Source organism: Mobula hypostoma, chromosome 1, assembly GCF_963921235.1.
Source record: "Mobula hypostoma chromosome 1, sMobHyp1.1, whole genome shotgun sequence".
Taxonomy (NCBI): domain Eukaryota; kingdom Metazoa; phylum Chordata; class Chondrichthyes; order Myliobatiformes; family Myliobatidae; genus Mobula; species Mobula hypostoma.
In genome coordinates this window covers 143,775,297-143,799,094 of record NC_086097.1, presented here as the reverse complement: position 1 = coordinate 143,799,094, position 23,798 = coordinate 143,775,297, and the positions used below count along the sequence as shown (strand labels likewise).

General features: G+C 40.9%; 1 protein-coding gene across 2 annotated transcripts in view; it reads right to left on the bottom strand.

Moving 5' to 3' along the window:
- Positions 1–9,131: 9,131 nt before the first annotated feature.
- Positions 9,132–23,798, bottom strand: part of LOC134351223 (RNA-binding protein 43-like) — a 21,625-nt gene continuing 6,958 nt past the window's right edge. The window contains exons 2-4 of one of the 2 annotated variants that reach the window (XM_063057339.1): positions 18,222–18,424; positions 17,541–17,605; positions 9,132–13,762 (exon numbers count right to left, since the gene is read on the bottom strand). In XM_063057339.1, the coding sequence (XP_062913409.1) occupies positions 13,523–13,762; positions 17,541–17,605; positions 18,222–18,424 (508 nt within the window). In that variant the 3' untranslated portion in view covers positions 9,132–13,522. Of the gene's footprint in view, positions 13,763–17,495; positions 17,606–18,221; positions 18,425–23,798 lie in introns of both variants that reach the window. The other variant, XM_063057331.1, reaches the window with a different exon arrangement.

Genomic DNA, 23,798 nt, shown 5'->3' with positions numbered 1-23,798 from the left:
TGAGAGTGTGCACGAGGGAAATATGTTCCTCTATTCATCCTGCCTGCTCCCCTGTGATCTTTGTACATTTCTATTTCATTCACTCTCATTCTTCTGACCTAATCAAAACAATCTCTTCTCATGTGGTAAACCCACCATCCTCGAACCAGTCCTGTGAACTTAATTTTTCCCTAGTTATTACTTTGCTCTTAATAGTCATAGTCATAGTCATACTTTATTGATTCCGGGGGAAGTTGGTTTTCGTTACAGTTGCACCATAAATAATTAAATAGTAATAAAACCAGAAATAGTTAAATAGTAATATGTAAATTATGCCAGGAAATAAGTCCAGGACCAGCCTATTGGCTCAGGGTGTCTGACCCTCCAAGGGAGGAGTTGTAAAGTTTGATGGCCACAGGCAGGAATGACTTCCTATGACGCTCTGTGTTGCATCTCGGTGGAATGAGTCTCTGGCTGAATGTACTCCTGTGCCCACCCAGTACATTATGTACCAAGATGGCATGCAACTTAGACAGCATCGTCTTTTCAGACACCACCGTGAGAGAGACCAGTTCCATCCCCCAAATATCACTGGCCTTACGAATGAGTTTGTTGATTCTATTGGTGTCTGCCACCCTCAGCCTGCTGCCCCAGCACACAACAGCAAACATGATCGCACTGGCCACCACAGACTCGTAGAACATCCTCAGCATCATCCGGTAGATTCTGTATCTCTTAGGTACTCCTTCAACTTATGGCCAAAGACATCTCATGTCCTTTTTTTTGCCCTCTTACTTCCCTGATTAGTGTCCCCCTCTTAATCTTCAGAAGACTCACTTGATTCCACCAGCCTTCACCTGATATATGCTTCCTTCTTTTTCCTGAAGAGAATCTAAATAAGCCTCATTAACCAAGGCTCCCTAATTCTGCCAGCCTTGCCCTTCACTCCATGAGGAACCTAATTCCCTGTAACTCTCTCAATCTCACTTTAAAAAGCCCCCCACTTGCCAGATGTCCTGTCAGCACCCTCTTCACCCTCTTCCAAATTACCTTTGCAGGTTCCTGTCCAATAACATCAATAGGCATTCTCCAAATTTTTCCAGTAGTATTATTGACTAATATTTATTCTGTATTCTCACATTTTGTTACCCAGAAAATTCTGGCAGATTGTTTTGTGTCTTCCTCTGCAGATGAATAAGTGTTTATTGAAACCTTACAGAGGGAGATTTATCATATGTAAAAGACACATTCTATTGGACTTCAGGCATTTATTGTGACAGTGCAGAGGCAGCAAAACTCTGCACTTGTGCAGTACCATTGCTGGCTCAGTTTAATGGAAAGAGTAGAGGTAGTAACTAATCAAGAAGGTTTGCTGGAGTTTTGTCAGTGGAATACGTGTCCATAAATAATATACACTGCCTTCATGGAAGTATAAAGTATCTCGACCATTTTGTGCCTCCCCACAGAGAGTGTGATACAGGGATACAGAGATAATCTTCTGTGTGCAGGCTATGCAGTACCTGCTCTAAGGGTGTTGCAAATCACTGAATCACAGAGTGGTCCAGCATGGAAAGAGACTCATCAGTTGATGGAACACCGACCATATCTTTGTAACGACAATCCAATTAGAGCAGCTCCTCTGACCTCCCCTCATTTCCCTGCAAATTCCTGTCTTTTAGCTTTCTTTTGAACACCAGAAGTGACATTGTGTCCGCCGCTCTCCCGGCAGAGTGGATGTAACTTCAATTGTAGACTTCAAAAGGGAGCAATAGGTGTACGTCTGGCCAGTGATGCCCAGATCATAGAAAGGAAAAAAATGATCAACCCTTACTGTTACTTTTTCAAAAAAAACACTTTCCTTATATGGCAAACCTGCCATATGAGGAGGTGTGAACGGTTGCAATTTTGGGAAGTTAAACCAGGGCAGAACTCAAATACCGCTGCATTGGTGCTGCTTCCTGTGGCCAAGTGGAGGCCATCAATTTCATCAACTTGCATCTTGCCTTCAAATTCACTTGGTCCATCCCTGACACCTCCCTCTGCTTTCCGATCTCTTTGTCCCCATCTCCAGAGACAGATTTCCTATGATATATTTCACAAATTGACTGACTCGCACAGTTACCTTGGCTGCACTTCTTCCTGCCATCTCATGCAGGAATGCTATCCCCCTCACTCAGTTCCTTCATCTCTGCTGCGTCAGTTCTCATGATGAGGCTTTCCAAGATGTCATCTTTATTCAAAACAAAGTTTCCCCTCCACTGCTATCAATGTAGGCCTTACCCGCATCTCCTCCATTTCCCAAATGTCTGCCCCGCCCCAGCCCCTCCAACATAACAGGGATTAGGTTCCTTTGCTTTCATCCATCATCCCACTAGCCTCCACATCCAACATATAAGTATTCATGACTTCCACCATCTCCATTGGGATCCCAACGCCAGGCACATCTCCCTCCCCCACCTTCCGCCCTTTACTTTATGCATGGATTACTCTCTCAGTAACTCTCTTGCTCACTTGTCTCTCCCCACCGATCCCCTCCAGGCTCTTATCCGTACAACCATTCTAAGCCCTACACCTGTAGCAACTTCTCCTCCCTCACCACCTTTCTGGGCCCTAAACAGTCCTTCCAGGTGAGACGACACTTCACATGTGAACCCATCAGTGTCATTTATTGTGTTCAATACTCCCATTGCGGCTTCCTCTACATCAGTGAGATATGACGCAGATTGGGGAGCACATCTCCGAGCACCTTCACTCCATCTGCTGTAGCAGCCAGCATGTCCCAGTGAAAAGGGCATCCTAATTCCACTTCCTATTCCCACACTGACATATCTATCCATGGCCTCCTCTACTGCCAAGTTGAGGCTAGACATGGATTAGAGGAACAGCATCTCTTAAACCTTGGTAGTCTCCAACCTGACGGCATCAATATCGATTATTCCAACTTTTGGTAACCATTCCTCTCTGTTCTCCATACCCCTTTGTTTTTCCTTATCCCTCTGGCCCCTATACTCCTTATCTTGCCCCTCCCTGCCCTGCCAATCTGCCCATCACACACGCCAAACTCCCTCTGCTTCTTCACTTCCTTCCCTTTATTTCCATGGTCCACAGTTCTTTCACATCAGATTCCTCCTTCTTCATCACTTTGCCTCTTCCACCTATCACCTCCCAGCTTCTCACATCATTCATATTGTTCCTCCTCCAACCTACCCAACTTTTCCCCTCACCTCGGTTCACCTATTATCTGCCAGCTCGTGCTCAACTCCCTCCCACCACCCCACTATTTTGGCTTCAGCCCTCTTTCTTTGGAGACATGGAGACACACAAGAGACTGCAGATACTGGAAATCTGGAATAATTTAGCAGGTCAGGTAGCATATATGGAGAGAAATGGACAGTTCCCAATTTTGGCCAAGGCTCTGTGGGGCTCAGCCTGAAATGCTGACTGTTCATTTCTCTCTATAGGTGCTGCCTAACCTATTGGATTCCTCCAGCATTTTGTATGTGCAGTCCTCTTTCTGTCCACTTCTGATGAAGTGTCTCGACCTGACAATTCAACTGTTCATTTCCCTCCATAGATGCTGCCTGACCTGCTGAATTCTCCGGCATTTTGTGTTTGTTGCCCTGAAAAAGCTGGGACTTTTTTCCCTGGACTGTAGGGGGCTGCAGAGTGACCATACAGAAGTTTATATAATCACAAGCGGCATAGATAAGGTGAATGGTCACAGTGTTTTTCCAAGGACAGCGGATTAGAGGGAATAGCCTTAAGGTGAGAAGGTTAATATTTAAAAGGGACCAAAGGTGTTTCACCTAGATGGTGGATTTATGGGATGAGCCTTCAGAAGAAGTGGTAGAAGTGGGAATAATTACAGTATATAAGAGACATTTAAATCAGTACTTGGATAGGAAAGTTTTTGAGGGATATGGCCGAATACAGACATATCCCTCTAAAACTTTCCTACCCAAGTACTTCAGGAAGGCAACTTGATGGTTCATCTGAAAGGTTGTTCTTCTGGGCTGTATAAATATATCTCTAATCTACAGAAATCTGGAGACTTCTGGCTAGAGCCTCTTAATTCCCTCCCTTCAGATACCTAGGAAGCATCCAAATCTGCACCTGGTAATTTATCCTTTTCAAATGCAACAATCTTTTCCTAGCATCTCCTCTTTACCAACTCAGAATTTCAAATCTACTTTTTCTTGCTTTCACTCCAACAGCAAGCTCTTTGGTGACGACCAATGCAAAGTATTAATTTAGGACCTTAGCTACAACATTTACCTGCAGCTTTCCATCCACCCCATACTTTTCTTGTTCGCGTGACATAATAGTATATTTTAATTCTTGTTTATGTTTTCTGTCATGCTCTCTCTTTCTCTTAATTCCCTTTTTACTTCCTGTTTAAACTTTCTCTAATCAGCTTCCTCAGCGCAAAGATAGCTTAATCTTACATCTACTCCAGAACATGGTTATCTGACCTCTGGAATTCAGAACTCTGGTCCATTTTTACACCAAGACTGTGATAAGCTGAGGAGCAAAGTGGTGAATAGGTTATTGATAATTCCTATATAACAGCTTGTCATACAGTCATAGTTTCCGTCACTTTACGAACAACTGGGAGCAAGTTCATTGGGTGTTAATTATCTGATTTGATTTGTCCTGCTCTGTGTAAATGGGGCATACCTGGACATTTTTCCTTATTTTTGAGTAGATGCCAGTATTAAAATTATACTGTAGCACGTTGCTTAGAGCAGCAGATTGTCCTGGACTGCAGGTTCTCAGCTCTAGAGCTGAGATATTGTCTGCTTCTGCGGCCTCCTTCCATATCCAGCCTTTTTGGCCACTTCTCATGGAGTGAATTAAGCTTGCTGAAGGCTGGGTTCTATCACGATGGGGCCTCAGTAGGAAATCTAGTTGAATATGGTTGTGAATGCTTCTGCCATGCTTTGTTTGGACTCACGTGCTGAGCCCTGCCATTGTCTAGGATAAAAACTTCTCGGAGTCCCCCTCTTCCAAATGGCTGCTTAGTTGTCCTTCAGCATTCGTGACCAGATTTGATAGGACTGTAGATCTTTGATCCAATCTATTGCTATGAGCTCACTTACAGTGTCTCCGTCTACTACATGCTGGTTTTGCTGTTCAGCAGGCAGGTAATCTGTTGTTTCAGTTGGCTGGCAGCTCATCATTTTAGAAGTGCCTGGTGCTGATGTCAGCAAGCTCTTTCTATTCCTCACAGAAGAAGAGTTGATAACTTCTTGTCCACACCACACTTCCTGTGTAGTTGGGACGGCAGATAACGGTAACCTCTTCCATATATGTCCTTGACCAGTTCCACTTCTATTTATATGGCCACAGGCAGCACGGCTAGTGACTTCAGAATGGTTATTCTGAAACTATGGTCCTACTGCTCTCTACATCTCACACCATAAGTAAGTCTGACTTTAATGAGTGTTGGTGCCCTAACAAATCAGAATCTTGAGATGGAGCACTCACATCCGTAAATACTGGAGTCTGGACCACAGAGGGAGTGATCATGTCCTGTAGCATTGGAAGCTTAATCAGAGAGGCAAAGGTCACAGGAGTTGTCTAGTACCAGAGAGCACTGTTTGGGAGTAAAGTATAGCCATTTAGGATTGAAGTGAGAATATTTTTCATTCGGGGTGGGGGTGAACCTTTAGTATTCCCTATTTCCAGAAAGCTGAGGAAACATTGTTGTTACATTCATCCAAAATAAAGGAGTCAAGAATTTTAGAGACAGGGCAGGACATCAGCACTGAGGCTGATATCAGCCATGATTTTGATGAGTCACAAAACATGCTTGGAGAACCATTCAGTCTACTTCAGGTCTGACTCTGACTGGAATCATACATAATTTTCATTTTAATTTTCCTAGGGGCAGTGCAGTGGCACAATGGTTAACGTAATGTTATTACACATGAATTGTAGTATTGGGGTTCAATTACCACCACTGCCTGTAAGGAACTTATACATTCTCCCTGTGATTATGTGGGTTTGCAAAGAAGTACGATTAGGGTTAATGAGTTGTGTGCATGCTATGTTGGCACTGGAAGCATGGTGACACTTGCAGGCTGCCCAGCATAACCTTCATTGATTAGTGGAGGCATGATAACGTGGTGGCTAACCCATTGCTTTATAGCGCCAGCTGTAAGATCGGGATTGATTTCTGCCGCTGGCTGTAAGGAGTTTATATGGTCTCCCTGTGATCATGTGGGTTTTCTCCAGGAGCTCCTGTTTCCAAACACTTACCGGTTAGAGTCAGTGAGTTGTAGGCAAGCAATGTTGGTGCCAGAAGCATGGCGACACTTGGAAGTTGCCCAGAACAATCCTCGTTGATTTGATGTGATGCAAAATAACACATTTCACTGTATGATTCGATGTACATGTGATAAGTAAGGCTCTTCTTCAATCTCATTTGTTCATTATGATGTAATTTCAGACCCATATGGTAGATTTCTATTAATTACTAGTTTACTTTATAACCAAAAAGTAGTTTTGGTTAATGTTTATGCACCAAATATTGATTGTCCTGAATTTTTTAAACACGTATTTGCATCTCTTCCTAATTTAAATGTTATTGATGGGCGGTGATTTTAATTGTTGTTTGAATCCTATGATGGATAGGTCTACGTCCAAACAGGCTCTTCCAAACAAATCTGCTATTTTTATTAATTCCTTTTTAGTTGACTCGGGAATTTTAGACATTTGGAGATTTCTATATCCTAATGATAAAGACTTCTCTTTCTTTTCTCAGGTATATCATAATTACTCTAGAATCGATTACTTTTTTATTGACTCTCGATTAGTTTCATTTGTCGCTACCTGTGAGTATGATACAATCGCCGTTTCCGACCATGCGCCTTTGAAATTATCAATTAAATTTACAGATGCAATTTTTAGTACTAGACAATGGTGGTTCAATTCTACTTTGCTTCAAGATTTAAATTTTGATAATTTTATTAAAGAACAGATTGCATTTTTCTTTTCATCTAACTCAACAGAAGAAATTTCCAGTGGGATATTATAGGATACCTTTAAAGCATATATTCGCGGGCAAATTATTTCATACTCGGCTGGAGTGAAAAACATATTAATAGTGAAATACGTAGGTTGGTTGATAAGATTAAAGAAATTGATTTAAAAAATTCCATTGCTCCTAATTTGGAGCTTTACAAACAGAGAGTTGAACTTCAGGTGCAACATAGTTTGTTATTAACAGGTCCAATTGAAAATCAATTACTAAGAGTCAATTTTACATTCGTGGTGATAAGTCGGGCAAATTACTGGCTGATCAATTGAAAGCTGCTTTGGTGAAACGTCAGACTAATCAAGTTGGTAGATAGGATGGTAATTTGACGATTGACCATGATGAAATTAATAAATTTCAATTCTTTTAATGAATTCTGGTAAAGCACCTGGCCCAAATGGGTATACTGTTGAATTTTATAAATTCTTTTCAGATGTACTTTCTCCCTGGTGATGTAGAATTTTTAAAGATGCCTTATCTGTAGGTAAATTACCACAATACTTTTATGAAGCAACTATCTCATTAATTCCTAAAAAAGATAAAGATCCCACTGAATGTGCATCATATAGACCTATATCTTTGTTGAATGCGGATTCTAAAATTTTTTCCAAAATATTAGCAATTAGACTAGAGAAGGTACTACCACAAATTGTCTCTGAAGATCAGACAGGATTTATTAAAAATCATTATCCATATTTTAAAGTTAGGAGACTACTGAACATTGTATACGCTACATCAGTTAAAACCCTAGAATGTGTTATTTCACTTGACGCCGAGAAGGCAGTTGATGGACTTGAATGGGAATATTTATTTGATATACTTGAGAAATTTAATTTCAGCTCAAAATTTATATCCTGGATTCAACTGATAGATTGTACACTCTGGCTGCTGTATTTACCAATAATCAGAGATCCCCGTTTTTTAGGCTTTTTTGAGGTACTAGACAGGGCTGTCCTTTAAGTCCCTTACTTTTTGATATTGCCCTGGAGCCTTTGGCAATTGCTATTCGTGACTCACCTAATATATTTGGTATTATTCATGGGAATGGGAAGCATGAAGTATCACTATATGCAGATGACCTGTTACTATATATCTCTAACTCAGAGAAATCCACCCCTGCAGTAATAACATTATTTGCTCAGCTTAGTAGTTCTTCTGGTTATAAATTGAATCTTAATAGGTGTGTGCTTTTCTCATTAAATATGCAAGTTCCAATTTATAGACAATCACCATTTAGATTAGTTACCGATTATTTTACTTATTTGGGTGTTAAAATTACTAAGGAGCACAAGGATCTACTTTAAATTAATTTTTTAGCCTTAATCGATAATGTTAAACAACTGTTTACTAAATGGTCCCCTTTGTCCTTATCTTTGATTGGTCGAACTAATACTATTAAGATGATTGTTTTACCTAAATTTTTTGCATCCATTTCAGGCGGTATCAATTTTTATCCCTAAATCTTCTTTTGATATTATTGATTCTAATATTTCTTCATATATATGGCAGAATAGAAATCCCAGGTTAAGTAAGAAATATTTACAGAAATCAAAAAAAAGGTGGTTTGGCTTTGCAGAATCTTAGATTTTACTACTGGGCAATTAACATTTGATATTTAACGTTTTGGACACAAGAATTGGATGAAACTCAAAGTCCACAATGGATGAACCTCAAGTGGGAGTCTGTACAGGGGTTTTCGCTGGCTTCTATTCTAGGAGCTGCGCTTCCCTTTGCAATTACTAAATTAAATAAACAAATGATAAATCCAATAATTAAATGTGCAATACGAATATGGTTTCAATTTCATAAATTCTTTGGATTGAACAAATTTATCCTGTCAAGTTCTATTATATCTAATTTTTTCTTTCAACCATCTAGAATTGACCAAACTTTCTTTCTATGGAAAACAAAGGGAATAACATGTTTTCGTGATTTATTCATGGATGACTGTTTTATGTCTTTTGAACAGTTGTCTAATAAATATAATTTGCCTAGATCACACTTTTTCAGATATTTACAGATTAGAGACTTTTTGAACACTACTTTATCTACCTTTCCGATATCACATCAAATTGAAGTTACAGAAAAAATGTTAAGTTTAAACCCCTTTCAGAAGAGTCTAATAGCAATTATTTATGATCTGATTACGAAAATATGTCTAGGTACATCTGATAAAATTAAGTATGAGTGGGAAAGAGAACTCCAAATATCTTTATCTACAGAGAAATGGGAAAAAATTCTTCAATTAGTCAATACTTCTTCAAAGTGTGCCGGACACGCCTTGATACAGTTTACACTGGTTCACGAGGCTCACATGTCCAAGGATAAGTTAGCTCGTTTTTATTGCCACATAAATCCTATTTGTGATAGATGTAATTCTCAGGTAGCTTCCTTGACACATGTTCTGGTCTTGCCCTCTTTTAGAAAAATATTGGAAAGATATTTTTGATATTATTTCAGCAGTTCTGCGTATTGATTTACAACCTCATCCTATTACTGCAAATTTTGGACTACCAGTGATAGATGCTAGTCATTTATCCATGTCAGCTTGTCGTCTAATTGCATTTGTTACATTAATAGCCAGAAGATCCATTTTATTTAAATGGAAAGATTCTAATTCCCCCACTACATTTCAATGGTTTTCCCAAACAATAGCATGCCTAAACTTGGAAAAAATTAGGAGTGGTACTATGGATCCTTCCGTTAAATTTGAAGAAACTTGGAGGCCATTTATTCAATATTTTCATACGATGTAAGTTGACCCTTTCTGAATCCTTTCTAGTATTTTTTTTTGTTCATGTATAGAGGAGCAGAGTTAACGACAAGTAATTTTAGCCCAGGTAATATGACAGCCCAAGCTTTGTTTGTTTGTTTTTTGTGCACGTTAATCCCAATCTCTATGTATCATTACTTTTATTGTTATGTTTAACTTTGAGAGAGAGACACATCTTTATATCTAGTTGGAGTTTTTTGCATGTGCCTCTTTAAAAAAAAAGAGGGAAGCAATTTTATTGATTAATAGTGTGATCACATGTGTGATCCTAATTGAAAGATCTGGAAATAGATCGCAAAGCAACCAGATGAACCATTTTATCCTATTGCCAAGAGCTTTGGCGTCGTCAAACACCTTGTCCGGTGGTGCTAAGGGATCCAACATAAGATGCTGGAGGAACTCAGCAGCTCAGGCAGCATCTATGAAGGGAAAGGAGCAGTCAGCATTTCAGGCCGAGACCCTTCATCAGAAACCTCGGCTGTTCATTTCCCTCCATAGATGCTGCCTGACCTGTTGAGATCCCTCAGCATTTTTTGTGTGTTGCTCCAGATTTCCAGCATCTGCAGTCTCTTGTGTCTCCATGGTACAAGAGGATTAATGTTGCCAGGTGTGCAGTGGTTCAAGAAAATGGTTCTAAACACTTCAACAAAAATTTGTCTTTCAAAACAATCTTAATTTTTATGTTTTTATTATTCATAGGTAATTATACATATGCACAGATATTGAAATATAGGATTTGTTTCATTTTTAGAATTCCATTGCCTGGTAGTGAGAGTATCAAGACATAATCATTATTACTTTCCCTTCAGGCTCCTTCAGATCTCATGAAGACTGCTTCAGACAGCTTGGGTGATAGCATATTTTTGAAGTCACAAAGCATTTCTGTAGACAGAGCAGGTAACTATAGCAGTTGCTTTTCTTTTACTGTGAAGAAATATAATCTGAAATTCAGACAGTCTGCTCCAAGATCATCAATGCGGAAGACACAATACATCCAGCGGATCCTCTTCAACCGTCAGCCCCTCATTAAGATCTCTGCCTGGCTCCCGCTGGATCACCGCACATAAAATAAACTGCTGGAGGATCTCAGCAACATTTGTGGAGACAAAGGGATGGCTGGCTTTTCAGGTCAAGACCTTGCATCACGACTGAGAGTGCAGCGAGAAGATAGCCAATTTAAAGTAGTGAAAGGTAAGGGTGCAACAGAGGTTGGTAAGTGATAGGTGGAACTTCATGAGTTGGGGTGGGGTGCACACAGATGATATCCTCTGGTATTTCATATTTTTGCCTGGGAAAAAGACTCTGGCTATCTATTCTATATACACTTCTCATAATTTTATAAACCTTTATCAAATTGTCTCTTAGCCTCCAACAATCTAGAAAAAAAAACTCAAGTTTATACAACCTATACTTATAGCTAATACTATAATCCAGGCAGCCTCTTGGTGAACCTCTACCGCCAGCTCTCCAAAGCCTTCACATCCTTCCTGTAGTGGGGTGACAAAGTTACAAATTTTAACTCCAAGTTCCTTGGTGTGTCTGTTGCACAAAAGTCAAAAGCCCAGCCAAAGTTGGTATCATTCAAAGATGTGTACAACACATCTGGAGACCATCTCCAGGATTTTTGCTTAAGATGGAGTGGTTTGCACCTCACTTCCGTAGCAGCAAAGCTTCACAACATTTGCCACTGGTTTTTGTATGACTGAAGGGGACCTCCATGAGTAGATCTCAAGCAGCAGTGGGAACTGACTTGAGTAGCAGCCCTTTAACGTACAGGGATAACCATCATTCCTACAGGATAATACAATTTCCTTCACACTACCAACCTCCAGCCTACATCCACTCCACCCAAACTTATGACCCTCTCATGATCCAACTTTACACCTCTTTTCCAATCATTAAACACTCTGAAATGACACATCAAGCAGCCCAAGCCCTTGTATACATATTTGTACACGTCTGCCTCAAACCTTTGTGCACTTCGGAATGAACAACTGGGCCAGATGAGAATTTATTTATGGACTTCTTTATCCACTTTAAGACAGATTGCTGCTACTATCAGAAAGGCTGCTTTATCCCTTGCACTCTGAAGATCACAAATGCCTCTGAAAGTACATTCCCAGTCCTGTTGACATTAGTTACTGGTACAAAAAATGCCTGCAAGTGCATGCCATCAAGCTCAAGGACAGCTTCTCTCCCACCATTACCAGACTCTTGAATTTAGGCCATGCCCTCTACTCACTACCACCATCGGGAAGAAGGTACAGAAGCCTTAAGTCCCACATTACCAGGTTCAGCAACAGTTATTACCCTAAAACCATCAGGCTCCTGAACTGGCATGAATAACTTCAATCACCACTACTCTGAACTGATTCTACAATCCACAGACCTACGGTCTCACTTTCCAAGCTCTCTTTACAATTCATGTTCTCAATATTTTTTTTTGTTGGCACAGTTTGTCTTCTTTTTAACATAGGTTGTTTGACAGTTATTGTTTATTGTAAATGCTATATTATATTTCTTCCTGTAAATGCCTGCAAGAAAATGAATCTCAAGGTAGTATACAGGTAAAATACTGTACAGTATGTATTGCACTATTGGGAAAATGGAATTAAATGGAAACATTGGAAAAAAAAGTAATCTTTTAACCTTGCACTACTGTATATGTATTTTGGTAGTAAATTTACATTGAACTTTCAAATTTGACAAATGGACTCCATGCAACAGTCACAATCTACCACATTATGATCTTGAACAAAAACAACAGGAATTCTGCAGATGCTGGAATTTCAAGCAACACACATCAAAGTTGCTGGTGAACGCAGCAGGCCAAGCAGCATCTGTAGGAAGAGGTGCAGTCGACGTTTCAGGCCAAGACCCTTCGTCAGGATCTTGCACTTTATCGTGTACTTGCAGTGCCCTTTTTCAGTAGCTTTTACACTTTATTCTGCATTGATATTGTTTTAAGTTGTTCTAGTTCTATGTCCTGTGATTTGATCTGTATAGACTAAAGGCTAATTTATACTTGTTCATACGGGCTACACCGTAGCCTATGCCGTAGGCCTGATTTATACTTTTATGTAGCCCTACGCCATAGCGAGCATGCATAGTTGTGTCTGCGTCACTCTGCAATTCACCACCAAAACGCTATTTGGCGGTGGGGTTTCTATGCCACTGTGTTGAGATTCTTCGTGAGAGACATGGACGAGGAAATGCATTTCAAATATTTTCGGATGTCGGCAGGTAGATTTGATGATTTGGTTCATCGTCTCCAACCACTTATTTCGCATCAGTGTACAGACATGGCGGAGAGAAGCAACCGGAAATGCGTAGGAGGAATTGCGATGCTACCAAGCGGACCAATCGCAGTTGTTGCGATCTGCGTCGCTGCGACGTGTGAGTTACATTTTTGGGGAGGTACACATCACCCTACGGCGTACATTTGATGCAGAAGTATAAATTGGGCTTAACTTTTCACTGTATCTTGGTACATGTGATAATAATAAATCAATTATCAGATGAGGATGAAACCAAAGTTAAGGGAAAATGTTGCTTTTAGGAAAAAGATTACCCAGAATTGTATTGTTTGACTTTAAATTTCAGGTGATATGGCAAATGCAGTATTCACCAACCTCTCTGGGTGTTAACGAATCCAAGCTTGTACTAGAGCCTACTGTAGTTACCTGTAATTACTGAAAACGTCCAGGTGGCAGAGACGTACCAAGATCTCTTTAGAGCTCCCTGCTGTCAGTCGATTGCCCAGAATCAGTCACTGGAGTTACTGTTTGAAGATATTCATAGTATTTCATAAGGATTTCCCGAAGTTCTTTTAAAGAGGAGAAAGTGCCTTTGATCTTAGCAACGGACCCATGGTAACTCACAATTTCAAATTTGTGTTTGCGGATTAAGTTGTGAACCATCCCTGTGGGAAAGCGGCCTGTGTCCAGTTTTGCAATCACAAACTCTATCACCTGATAAATCAAAAGGGAACATATAATGAGCACCATCTGCCTCTTCCCCACCTCCCTTCCCACTGCCAAAAGCTCTAGGACTCCCATCAAGCAGTACTAGGGAGATTCATTTCTGCCTCCACCAACTTTGTAGACTGTCTTTTCCTTTCACAAAGTAGTCTTCTCCACAATGAGGAGAAAATATTGATTAGATTTCTTCTTTTTGTAACATTTCCATTGAATTCCATTTTCCCAATGCTACAGGTGTTCTACAGGTGGAGGTAAGGAACAGAGAAAATGGTATTTTTGATTAGGGAGAACATCACAGCGGTAGTCAGGGACGATATTACTGGGGAATCGTCCACTGAGACTGGACATGGAACTTCCAGGGTAGAACTTAGAACTAAGGAGGGGATGATCAATTTCATGAGATTGCACTTTAAGTGTCCCAATAGTCAGCAGGACTTAGAGGAACAAGTATGTTGGGAGACTGCAGATAGATCTAAGATTAATGAGGTTGTAACAGTGGATGATTTCAACTTCTTTTAACAAAATGGAACAGCTATGATGGGTCAGCTGCAGTACAAGGAGCTTGGGTGGGGCTGAATATATTAAATGTCCAGGAAAGTTTTCCCAAACAGTGCGTAGCTGGGCCCTACTAGAGAGGGGCAAACTTCAACCTCCAGCTGAGAAATGAGGCTACGTAAGAGACAATAATATCAGCGGGAAAGCACTTTGGGCCAGTGAGCATAATTCTATTATGTTTAAAGTAGTTAGGGAAAAGCATAGGTATGGTCCATTGATTAAAAACACAAATTAGGCCCAAGCAAATTTTGAAGACATTTGACAGGAACGTGAAAAGATTAACTGTGAAGAGACTGTTTACTAGTAAAGGGGTATTTAGTGAGTGAGAGGTTTTTAAAAGTGAGATAGGGAGAGTTCCGGGACAGCTTAGTCTCATTAGGGTGAAGGGTAAGGCTGGCAGGATTAGGGAACCCTGGTTGACAAGGGATATTAAAGCTCTGAATGGAAAAAGCTATAGTCGTATTTGGACAGCTGGGATCATGAATTTCCTTGAGGAGTATAAGAGATGTAGAAGTGGGAAATTAGAAAGGCAAAAGATAGCTTTAGTAAATATGGTAGAGGAGAATCCTAAGAGATTCCACAGATATATTAAAAGCAAAATGTTATCTAGGAAAAGAATAGGCCCCTTATGGATCAACATGGTTGCCATGTGTAGAATGACAGGAGATGAATGAGATGTTAAGTGAATATTTATCATTTGTATTTATCATGAAGGGGTGGCGAGGTGTTGATATGTCTGTACAAAAGGAGCTGTAAGGCACTCCTTCCCTCTACTAGTCTGAGGGTCACCCTTAGGCAAGGTGTAGCATCTGCTTAGCCCCCCCGATCAAGGTCATGTGAAGCCATGGGAGCAGGTAGTGGATGGTTGTATGAGCAGCTGGTGCACACCACAAGTCCTGGTTATGTGACCACTGACGCCAGACAGACACTCTCTGAAGAGTATTGATAATGACTAGGGTCACCCATCTTGTAAAGACACTGCCTAGGAGAAGGCAATGGCAAACCACTGCTGTAGAAAAATTTGACAAGAACAATCATGGTCATCAGACCATGATCACCCACGTCATACAAAATGGCACATGATGATGATGATTTATCATGGAGAAAGTAATAGAAATTAGGGAATTAAAGGGAATAAATAGTTATCTATGGGAACATATCCACATTTCAACTGAGGAGGTGCTGCTGGCCTTAAGGTATACTAAGATAGATAAATCACCAGGGCCTGATCAAGTGCATTGTAGGACATTGTGACATCCCAAGGAAGAAAATTTAAGAATTCCAGTAGAGATACTGGCATCAGCTTTAGCCACAAGTGAGATACTGGAAGACTGAAGGATGAGATTCTGAGGAACAAGATCTCCCAGCATTTGGAAAAGCAAGGTTTGATAAGGGATAGTCAGCATGTCTTTGTATGGGGAAAAATCATACCTCTCAAAATTGACTGAGGATTTTGATGAGGGTAGGGCAGTCGATACTGTCTACATGGAGTTCAGCAAGGTGTTTGACAAAGTCCCTTATGGCAGGCTAGTCTGAAAGGTTAGGTTGCATGGGATCCAGGTTGAGTTTGTCAACTGGATACCAAATTGGCTTGGTAGAAAGAGACAGAAGGTGGTAGTTAAGGACTGTTATTCAGATTGGTACGATGCTATACCATTTGTGTTTTTGTCATCTATGTAAATGACTTGGATGACAATGTTGTTGACCTGGTTAGTAAGACTGTGGATGACATCAAAATTGGATACGGTTATCTAAGATTACAACAGGTTCTACTTTAACTGGGGAAGTGGGTTACGGAATCACTTCTGGAATTTAACATAGATGAATTGAAACCAGGGCAGGACTTGCACAGTGAACGGTAGTGTTCTAGAGAGTGTTGCAGAACAGAGAAATCAAGGCGTACGGGTACACAGTTCCCTGAAACAGAGACGGGGTGAATGGGATAGCGAACAAGGCATTGGTATGTTTGCTTTCATCGGTCAGGTCACTGAGCTGTGAGGTCATGTTGCAACTGCACAAGTCATTGGAGAGATCGTATCTAAAGTATTGTGCACAGTTCTGGTGACCCAGCTAAAGGAAGATGTCATTAAACTGGAAAGAATGCAGAAAAGATTCATGAGAAAGTTATCAGGATTGGAAACTTGAATTACAAGGATGGACTGTATAGGATGGGATTTTGCTCCCTGGCACACAGGAGGCAGAGGAATACATCATAGCGGTATATAAAACAATGAACATTATAGATAAGGTGGAGGTAGGGGGAGCCTAAAACAAGAAGACCATGCTATTGGAAGAATATGGAGGCTTTGGAGAGGATGCAGAAGAGGTTTACAAGGATATTGCCTAGGTCCTGGTGAAAGGGTAATCAGTATCAGTATATAAAGTTATGACAGGCATATACAAGGTGGGGAGTCAGAGTAGAAATGTAAAATATAGGAGGATATAAGTTTAAGGTATGAGGGTAAAAGTTTAATGGAGATGTATGAGGCAAATTCATTTTTCAAACAGAGTGGTACGCACTCCCAGGGGAGTTGGTAGAAGCAGTTTTGATAGGAACATTGAAGAGGCACTTAAACAGACAAATGAACAGACAGAGGTAGATCTGGATGTTGTGCATGCAGGTGGGACTCATTTCGAATGATATCCTGGCTGGCATTGAAATGACGGTCTGAAAGAACCATTCCTCTGCTGAACTCAAACAACAGGAATTCTGCAGATGCTGGAAATTCAAGCAAGACACATCAAAGTTGCTGGTGAACACAGCAGGCCAGGCAGCATCCGTAGGAAGAGGTGCAGTCGACGTTTCAGGCCGAGACCCTTCGTCAGGACTAACTGAAGGAAGCTTCCGAAGGGTCTCGGCCTGAAACGTCGACTGCACCTCTTCCTACAGATGCTGCCTGGCCTGCTGCGTTCACCAGCAACTTTGATGTGTGTTCCTCTGCTGAACTGTTTTTTTTGTTTCAGGCAATATGTACTTAGGCTGACAATGTGAAGCTGAGGCAGAAAATCAGATATGATCTTGCTGAATGGCAGAGTGATTGAATGGTCAACTCCTGCCCTTACTACTTACTACTATAAGTACAGGGAAGCCAGCTGTGGAATGATCTAACACTCACTAGATCGTCTTTTGGAGGTGGGCAGAAATTGAATTCTCTCCCAAAATACATACCTGTACTTTATCAGTGGCATTCTCTCCACTTCCCACCTCGCATACCTTCAGTGTGTACTCCTCTTTATCTATCATCAGTTTTTGTTCATGCTTCAGGACATTATTCGCATCTGCAAGAAAGAAATCATTTAGGACACAGGCAACAGACATTAATGGGCACCATTATCAATCACAGTGCTGGATGGACCCAATAGTTTATCAGTTTGCTGCCTGCAGTGTATCAACAGAACAAAAGCAACAAGGTAGGATTTTAAACTTGTATTTATCTGAGTCAGATGCATTGAGAGAGCTCATTCTAAGCTCCTGTTTAAAAAAAAAAGTGTGTTTTATTCCCGTATCATATAATCCTATCTTCTCTCTGCCTCAATCTCTGGCTTCTGCTTTCTTGCCCCTTGTAACTCCACAGTCCAGTTTCCATCAAAATTCTGCTTTCCAATCTCACTTCTGCTGACAATAACCAGCCCTCCAGTGGTTCCCCTCCTGAAACGATCCTCCCTGCCTCTGGTGCCACTTTCAATTCTCTTTAAACACCTTATTGGTGTGACACTGGTATAAAGTCCCACATTTTTATAATCGTCTCATTGAGCCATTGAGTTCAGGCACCCAATAGTACCTTGGGTGTGCCTTGTGTCAAACAGTTGATGGCTAAGCTCATGAAATAAAAATAACCTTAAAATGCTAAATACTAACAAAGCATCATTTCATCTCAGATGTTAACTCATGTACCTTCCTCTTTCACAAACATGACGAACGCACATCCTTCCACACTAGTTGGATATTTCACATCCAGCACTTCACCTCCTCCATTGGTTCGCTTCTGGAAATGCATGGTCAGTTTATTCACTGTCTTCTGCTCAGGAAAGATCGTGGGAACATTCAGGACCTGAATTTTCTTTGGACATGGTATCTCCATTTCTGGTTGCCAGGTACTGTGAATAACAAGTTTTTATTCAGCATTACGTGTTATTATCTAAATAATGCTCAAATAAAACAGGCAAGGGGAGATAAATCCTGCTTGAATATTTGAAATTGGAATATTCTGTCATTTGCTGAGCGCTTTGTAATTAAAAGCCTTAGCCACCAGGTGTCACTGTATAATTTTTTCCCCAACTTATTCATACTGGTCTTTTCAGGACTTTTTCTACAGCAACTCATTTTTATTATTAATTATTCTATTATTCATTAGGATCTATATTCTTTTGATGTATATTTTTTTACCTCTCAGGATAATATTGCAGTTGATAATTTCCCCCTCAAAACTACCACAAGACTCATGATTTCACCACATGCTGTGCAGACAATTTCCCAACATACACAAGCTTAACTTAAGCCACCCCCATATAAAATACTTTCCAATATTAGTTGAAGCCTGTGTTTGCATTTCAAATGGTTGTACTGTTTTTATTCCATTCCAAAAAAGCAGGGAAATGGTTTGTGTGTGAGGGCCAGACCAGGGACACTCCAGATCTTCCCCAGAGCTTGTTAAATTGCAGAAGCTACAAGGGACCATGGATTACCAGATGAAGTTGGAGGAGGAAGCAGCACTGTATAATGCAGCTGGAGCATTATGGGAAAATTTGGTGACCTTTGATGGGCCCTTTGACCCATCTTGGGCACGTGGTCAAGTGGTTAAGGCGTTCGTCTAGTGATCTGAAGGTCGCTAGTTCGAGCCTCAGCTGTGGCAGCATGTTTGTGTCCTTGAGCAAGGCACTTAACTATACATTTCTCTAGAGTCTGTGCGAGGAGTGGCAGACTTCCAATCTGCGCCTGGTAAGGCATGAAAGTGCCCGACGCAGGCCTCTCATAGTTTGAGTCGACGTTCCCTCCCCTCCCCTTGACCCATCTAGTCCACAGTAATCATCTATCATCTTTTTATTTTCACCCCACAGTCTTATGAACTCCATCTAGCTTATACCATTCAGATAAATGGTCAGAATTGAACTCAAACTGCTACAGTTGAGAGGCAGCAATTCTACTAGCTGCACTGCTGCATGCGGTCGAACCATAGTGGTTGACAGATTACTATCCAGCAGCCTGACAACTTCAGCAGCTGTAATCATGGGTGTCCAGACACGTTTCAGAGATGTTGGCGGGGTGCAGGTTGAATGAAGGGAGTAGTGGTGATGTAGTCAAGTAAATTGCAACTTGGAACAATGAGTGCAGGTCTTCCTCTGTCACTTGGATATCTCTAAGTGGAACTTGCTGGTTGAAGGCTGGTGAGCTCAGCTAAATGCAGAAGTTCTTAAATACTCCAGAGAGAAAAGCAACATAGTAAGTTATTCTCAGTAACTGGGTGACGTTTGCTTTCTGCAGACAGTGTCAGTCATTGCCTTGGGGAGGAGAAGAGCAAACATCTTTCTGATACCAGATGTTCAGCCTTTTAGCATCGCTACCCCATCAGTACAGTCAAACAGCTGATGCTGTCTAAGTTGCTTCGAGCTTCCAGCATTTCTTCTCTTTGCTTCAAATTTCCAACAGCAGCGGGTTTTTTGTTCCAACCTAATTCACTGCTCTTGATGCAATCCTGTTATATAGCAGACAACAATGCTGAATGTTTCTTGTTTAATCTGGAGTTAGATTCACACATGAATGATTGTAAAAGGAGTATTTCCATCAGGACATATTGAAATAGCTGAGAAACTGATCAGGGTCATAATCATACAGTCATAGAGAAGTACAACACAGAAACAGGCTCTTGAACCCATCTAGTTCACGCTGAAACATTTAAACTACATAGTCTCATAAACCTGCACCTGGACCATAGCCCTCCATACCCCTGCCATTTATGCATCTATCGAAACTTCCCTTAAACATTGAAATCAAGCTCACATGCACCACTTGCACTGGCAGCTCATTCCACACTCTCGCAACTCTCTGAGTGAAAAGCGGTCCCCTCATGTTCTCCTTAAACATTTCACCTTTCACCCTTAACCCATGACCTCTAGTTATAGTCCTACCCAACCTCAGTGGGAAAAGTCCGCTTGCACTTACTCTATCTGTACCTCTCATAATTTTGCATATCTCTATCAAACCTCCTCTCAATCGTCTACATTCCAAGGAATAAAGTCCTAACCTATTTAATCTTTCCTTACAACTCAACATGCTTGTAAATTTTCTCAACACTCCTTCAACCTTATTTACATCTTTCCTGTAGGTAAATCACCAGAAACGCACACAATACACCAAATTAGGCATCACCAATGTCTTATACAACTTTAACGTAACATCCCATCTCCTGTACTCAATACTTTGATCTATGAAGGCCAACGTGCCAAAAGCTTTCTTTACAATCCTCTCTACCTGTGATGCCACTTTCAATGAGTTAAGGGCCTGTATTCCCAAATCCCTTTGTTCTACTGCACTCCTCAATGCCCTACAGTTCACCGTGTACTAAATTCCATTTGCCATTTTCAGCCCATTTTTCCAGCTGGTTCAGATCCTGCTGCATTATCTTATAGTCTTCCTCACTGTCCAATACACAGCCAATCTTGGTGTTATCTACAAATCTGCTGATGTAATTATTATTATCCAGATTGTTGATATAGATGACAAAGAACAAAGCACCCATATAGATATGTATGTTGATATGTTGATACAGATGACAAATGACAAGCACCAATCCCTGTGGCACTTCACAGCTCTCAAAGCTAATCTAAATTACTACCTCATCTTGAATGCCAAGCGACTGAAACCACCCCCCACCCCGACCAAACTCCCATGCGGGACCTTGTCAAATGCCTTGCTAAATTCCATGTTGACAACACCACTGCCTTGCGTTCATCAACTTTCCTGGTCACCTCCTTGAAAAACTCTGTATGATGGGTTAGAACAACCTACCACACGCAAAGCCATGCGGACTATCCCTAATCAGTCCCAATCTATCCAAAAACTCATATACAGTATGCAGTCCCTTAGAAGACTTTCCAATAACTTTCCCACTGCTAATGTCATGCTCACCACCCTATAATTTCCTGTTTTATTTTTAGAGCCTTTCTTAAACAGCTGAACAACATTCTCCAATTCTCCAATACCTCACCTGTCCCTATGGATAATTTAAATACCTCAAATTAGGGCCCCTGCAATTCCTACACTTGCCTCCCACAGGATCTGAGGGAACACCTCGTCAGGCCCTGGGGATTTATCCACCCTAATTTGCCTCAAGACAGCAAACACCTCCTCCTCCTCTGTAATCTGTATAGGGTCCATAACCTCAGTGCTGCTTTGCCTCACTTCTATAGACTCTGTGTCCATCTCCTTTAGCTCCACATGTAGATTACCATTCCAATCTTCCGGAGGACCAATTTTATCCCTTGCAAACCTTCCACTCTTAGCATATCTGTAGAATCCCTTGAGATTCTCCTTCTCCTTGTCTGTTAGGGCAACGTCATGCCTTCTATTAGCCCTCCTGATTTCTTTCTTTAGTGTTCTCTTGCATTTCTTATACTCCATAAGTACCTCATTTGTTCTTACCTCCCTATACCTGCAAAGCACCTCAATTTTTTCTTAACCAGAGCAACAATATCTCATGAAAATCAAGGTTCCCTAAACCTGTTATCATCACCTTTTATTCTGAGAGGCACACAGAAGCTTTGTACTCTCAAAATTTCACTTTTGAAGGCCTTAATCTTAGCGAGTACATCTTTGCCAGAAAACAGCCTCCCCAATCCACACTTGCCAGATTCTTTCTGATACAATCAAAACTGGTCCTTAGAAGATTGGGCTCATTCAGTGAACCCATCCATTGAGTGTTCATATCAATTCAGACTCAAGAGGCAAATCATCAAAACTGAAAATATCATAGGTATTACGGGTTACTTGGGAGTTAAAGAATTATGCAGATGAAGAATTAAATCAAATAAAAACCAGTCTTCAAAAGACCTGTTCAAAATGCAAATTTGTAAGCAATAATCAGTTTTGAAATTAAAAAGGACAGCTTTGTAAACAAACCGTATTATCTACAGAGCACAGGCTACCAGCCCAAAGCAGAAGGTGCTCAAGAGGTATGGTTTTCAAATTGACATGACAATGAAACATGTATCAGCCAAATGTAAAGCAATGGAGATGTGTTAATTGGCCTGCATCAAACCAGGCATCAGACACCTTTATCTAATTTATTTTGCACCATCAGGACTGAAATCAAGGAATGTACATACCTGGCCAGACTTGTCACTTAGCAAATCAAATATGCTTGTGAGTGTTTATCAATAATTGGGATATTTATGTACCTAGAGATTCAGCCCTCACAGAGCTAATTCTGTACACCTGGGTTCGCTGTCTCTGTAAGTGTTTAAACTTCTATGTGAATTACTTGCGAACAGAAAAACATTCAGTAGAGTCTATTCAGTCATTCTCATCGTAGCTATGTAACACAATGGAACCTTTTGTCAAACACAAAATATCGAAGTAAAGAATTTCATTGAAATTGTATTGTATCACCTGCTAACGGCTTTGGCCTTAAGAGTATAAAACTTGATGTCTTTGTGTTTGGAGAGGTTCTGTTCAAAAAGTACTAGAACATAGAACATAGAATAGTACAGCACATTACAGGCCCTTTGGCCCACAATGTTGTGCTGACCCTCAAACCCTGCCTCCCATATAACCTCCCACCTTAAATTCCTCCATATACCTGTCTGGTAGTCTCTTAAACTTCACGAGTGTATCTGCCTCCACCACTGACTCAGGCAGTGCATTCCACGCACCAACCACTCTCTGAGTAAAAAACCTTCCTCTAATATCCCCCTTGAACTTCCCACCCCTTACCTTAAAGCCATGTCCTCTTGTATTGAGCAGTGGTGCCCTGGGGAAGAGGCGCTGGCTATCCACTCTATCTATTCCTCATATTATCTTGTACCCCTCTATCATGTCTCCTCTCATCCTCATTCTCTCCAAAGAGTAAAGCCCTAGCTCCCTTAATCTCTGGTGCATACACTCTAAACCAGGCAGCATCCTGGTAAATCTCCTCTGTACCCTTTCCAATGCTTCCACATCCTTCCTATAGGGAGGCAACCAGAACTGGACACAGTACTCCATGTGTGGCCAAACCAGAGTTTTATAGAGCTGCATCATTACATCACGACTCTTAAACTCTATCCCTCGACTTAGGAAAGCTAACACCCCATAAGCTTTCTTATCTATCCTATCCACCTGTGAGGCAACTTTCAGGGATCAGTGGCCATGTACGTCCAGATCCCTCTGCTCCTCCACACGACCAAGTATCCTGCCATTTACTTTGTACTCTGCCTTGGAGTTTGTCCTTCCAAAGTGTACCACCTCACACTTCTCCGGGTTGAACTCCATCTGCCA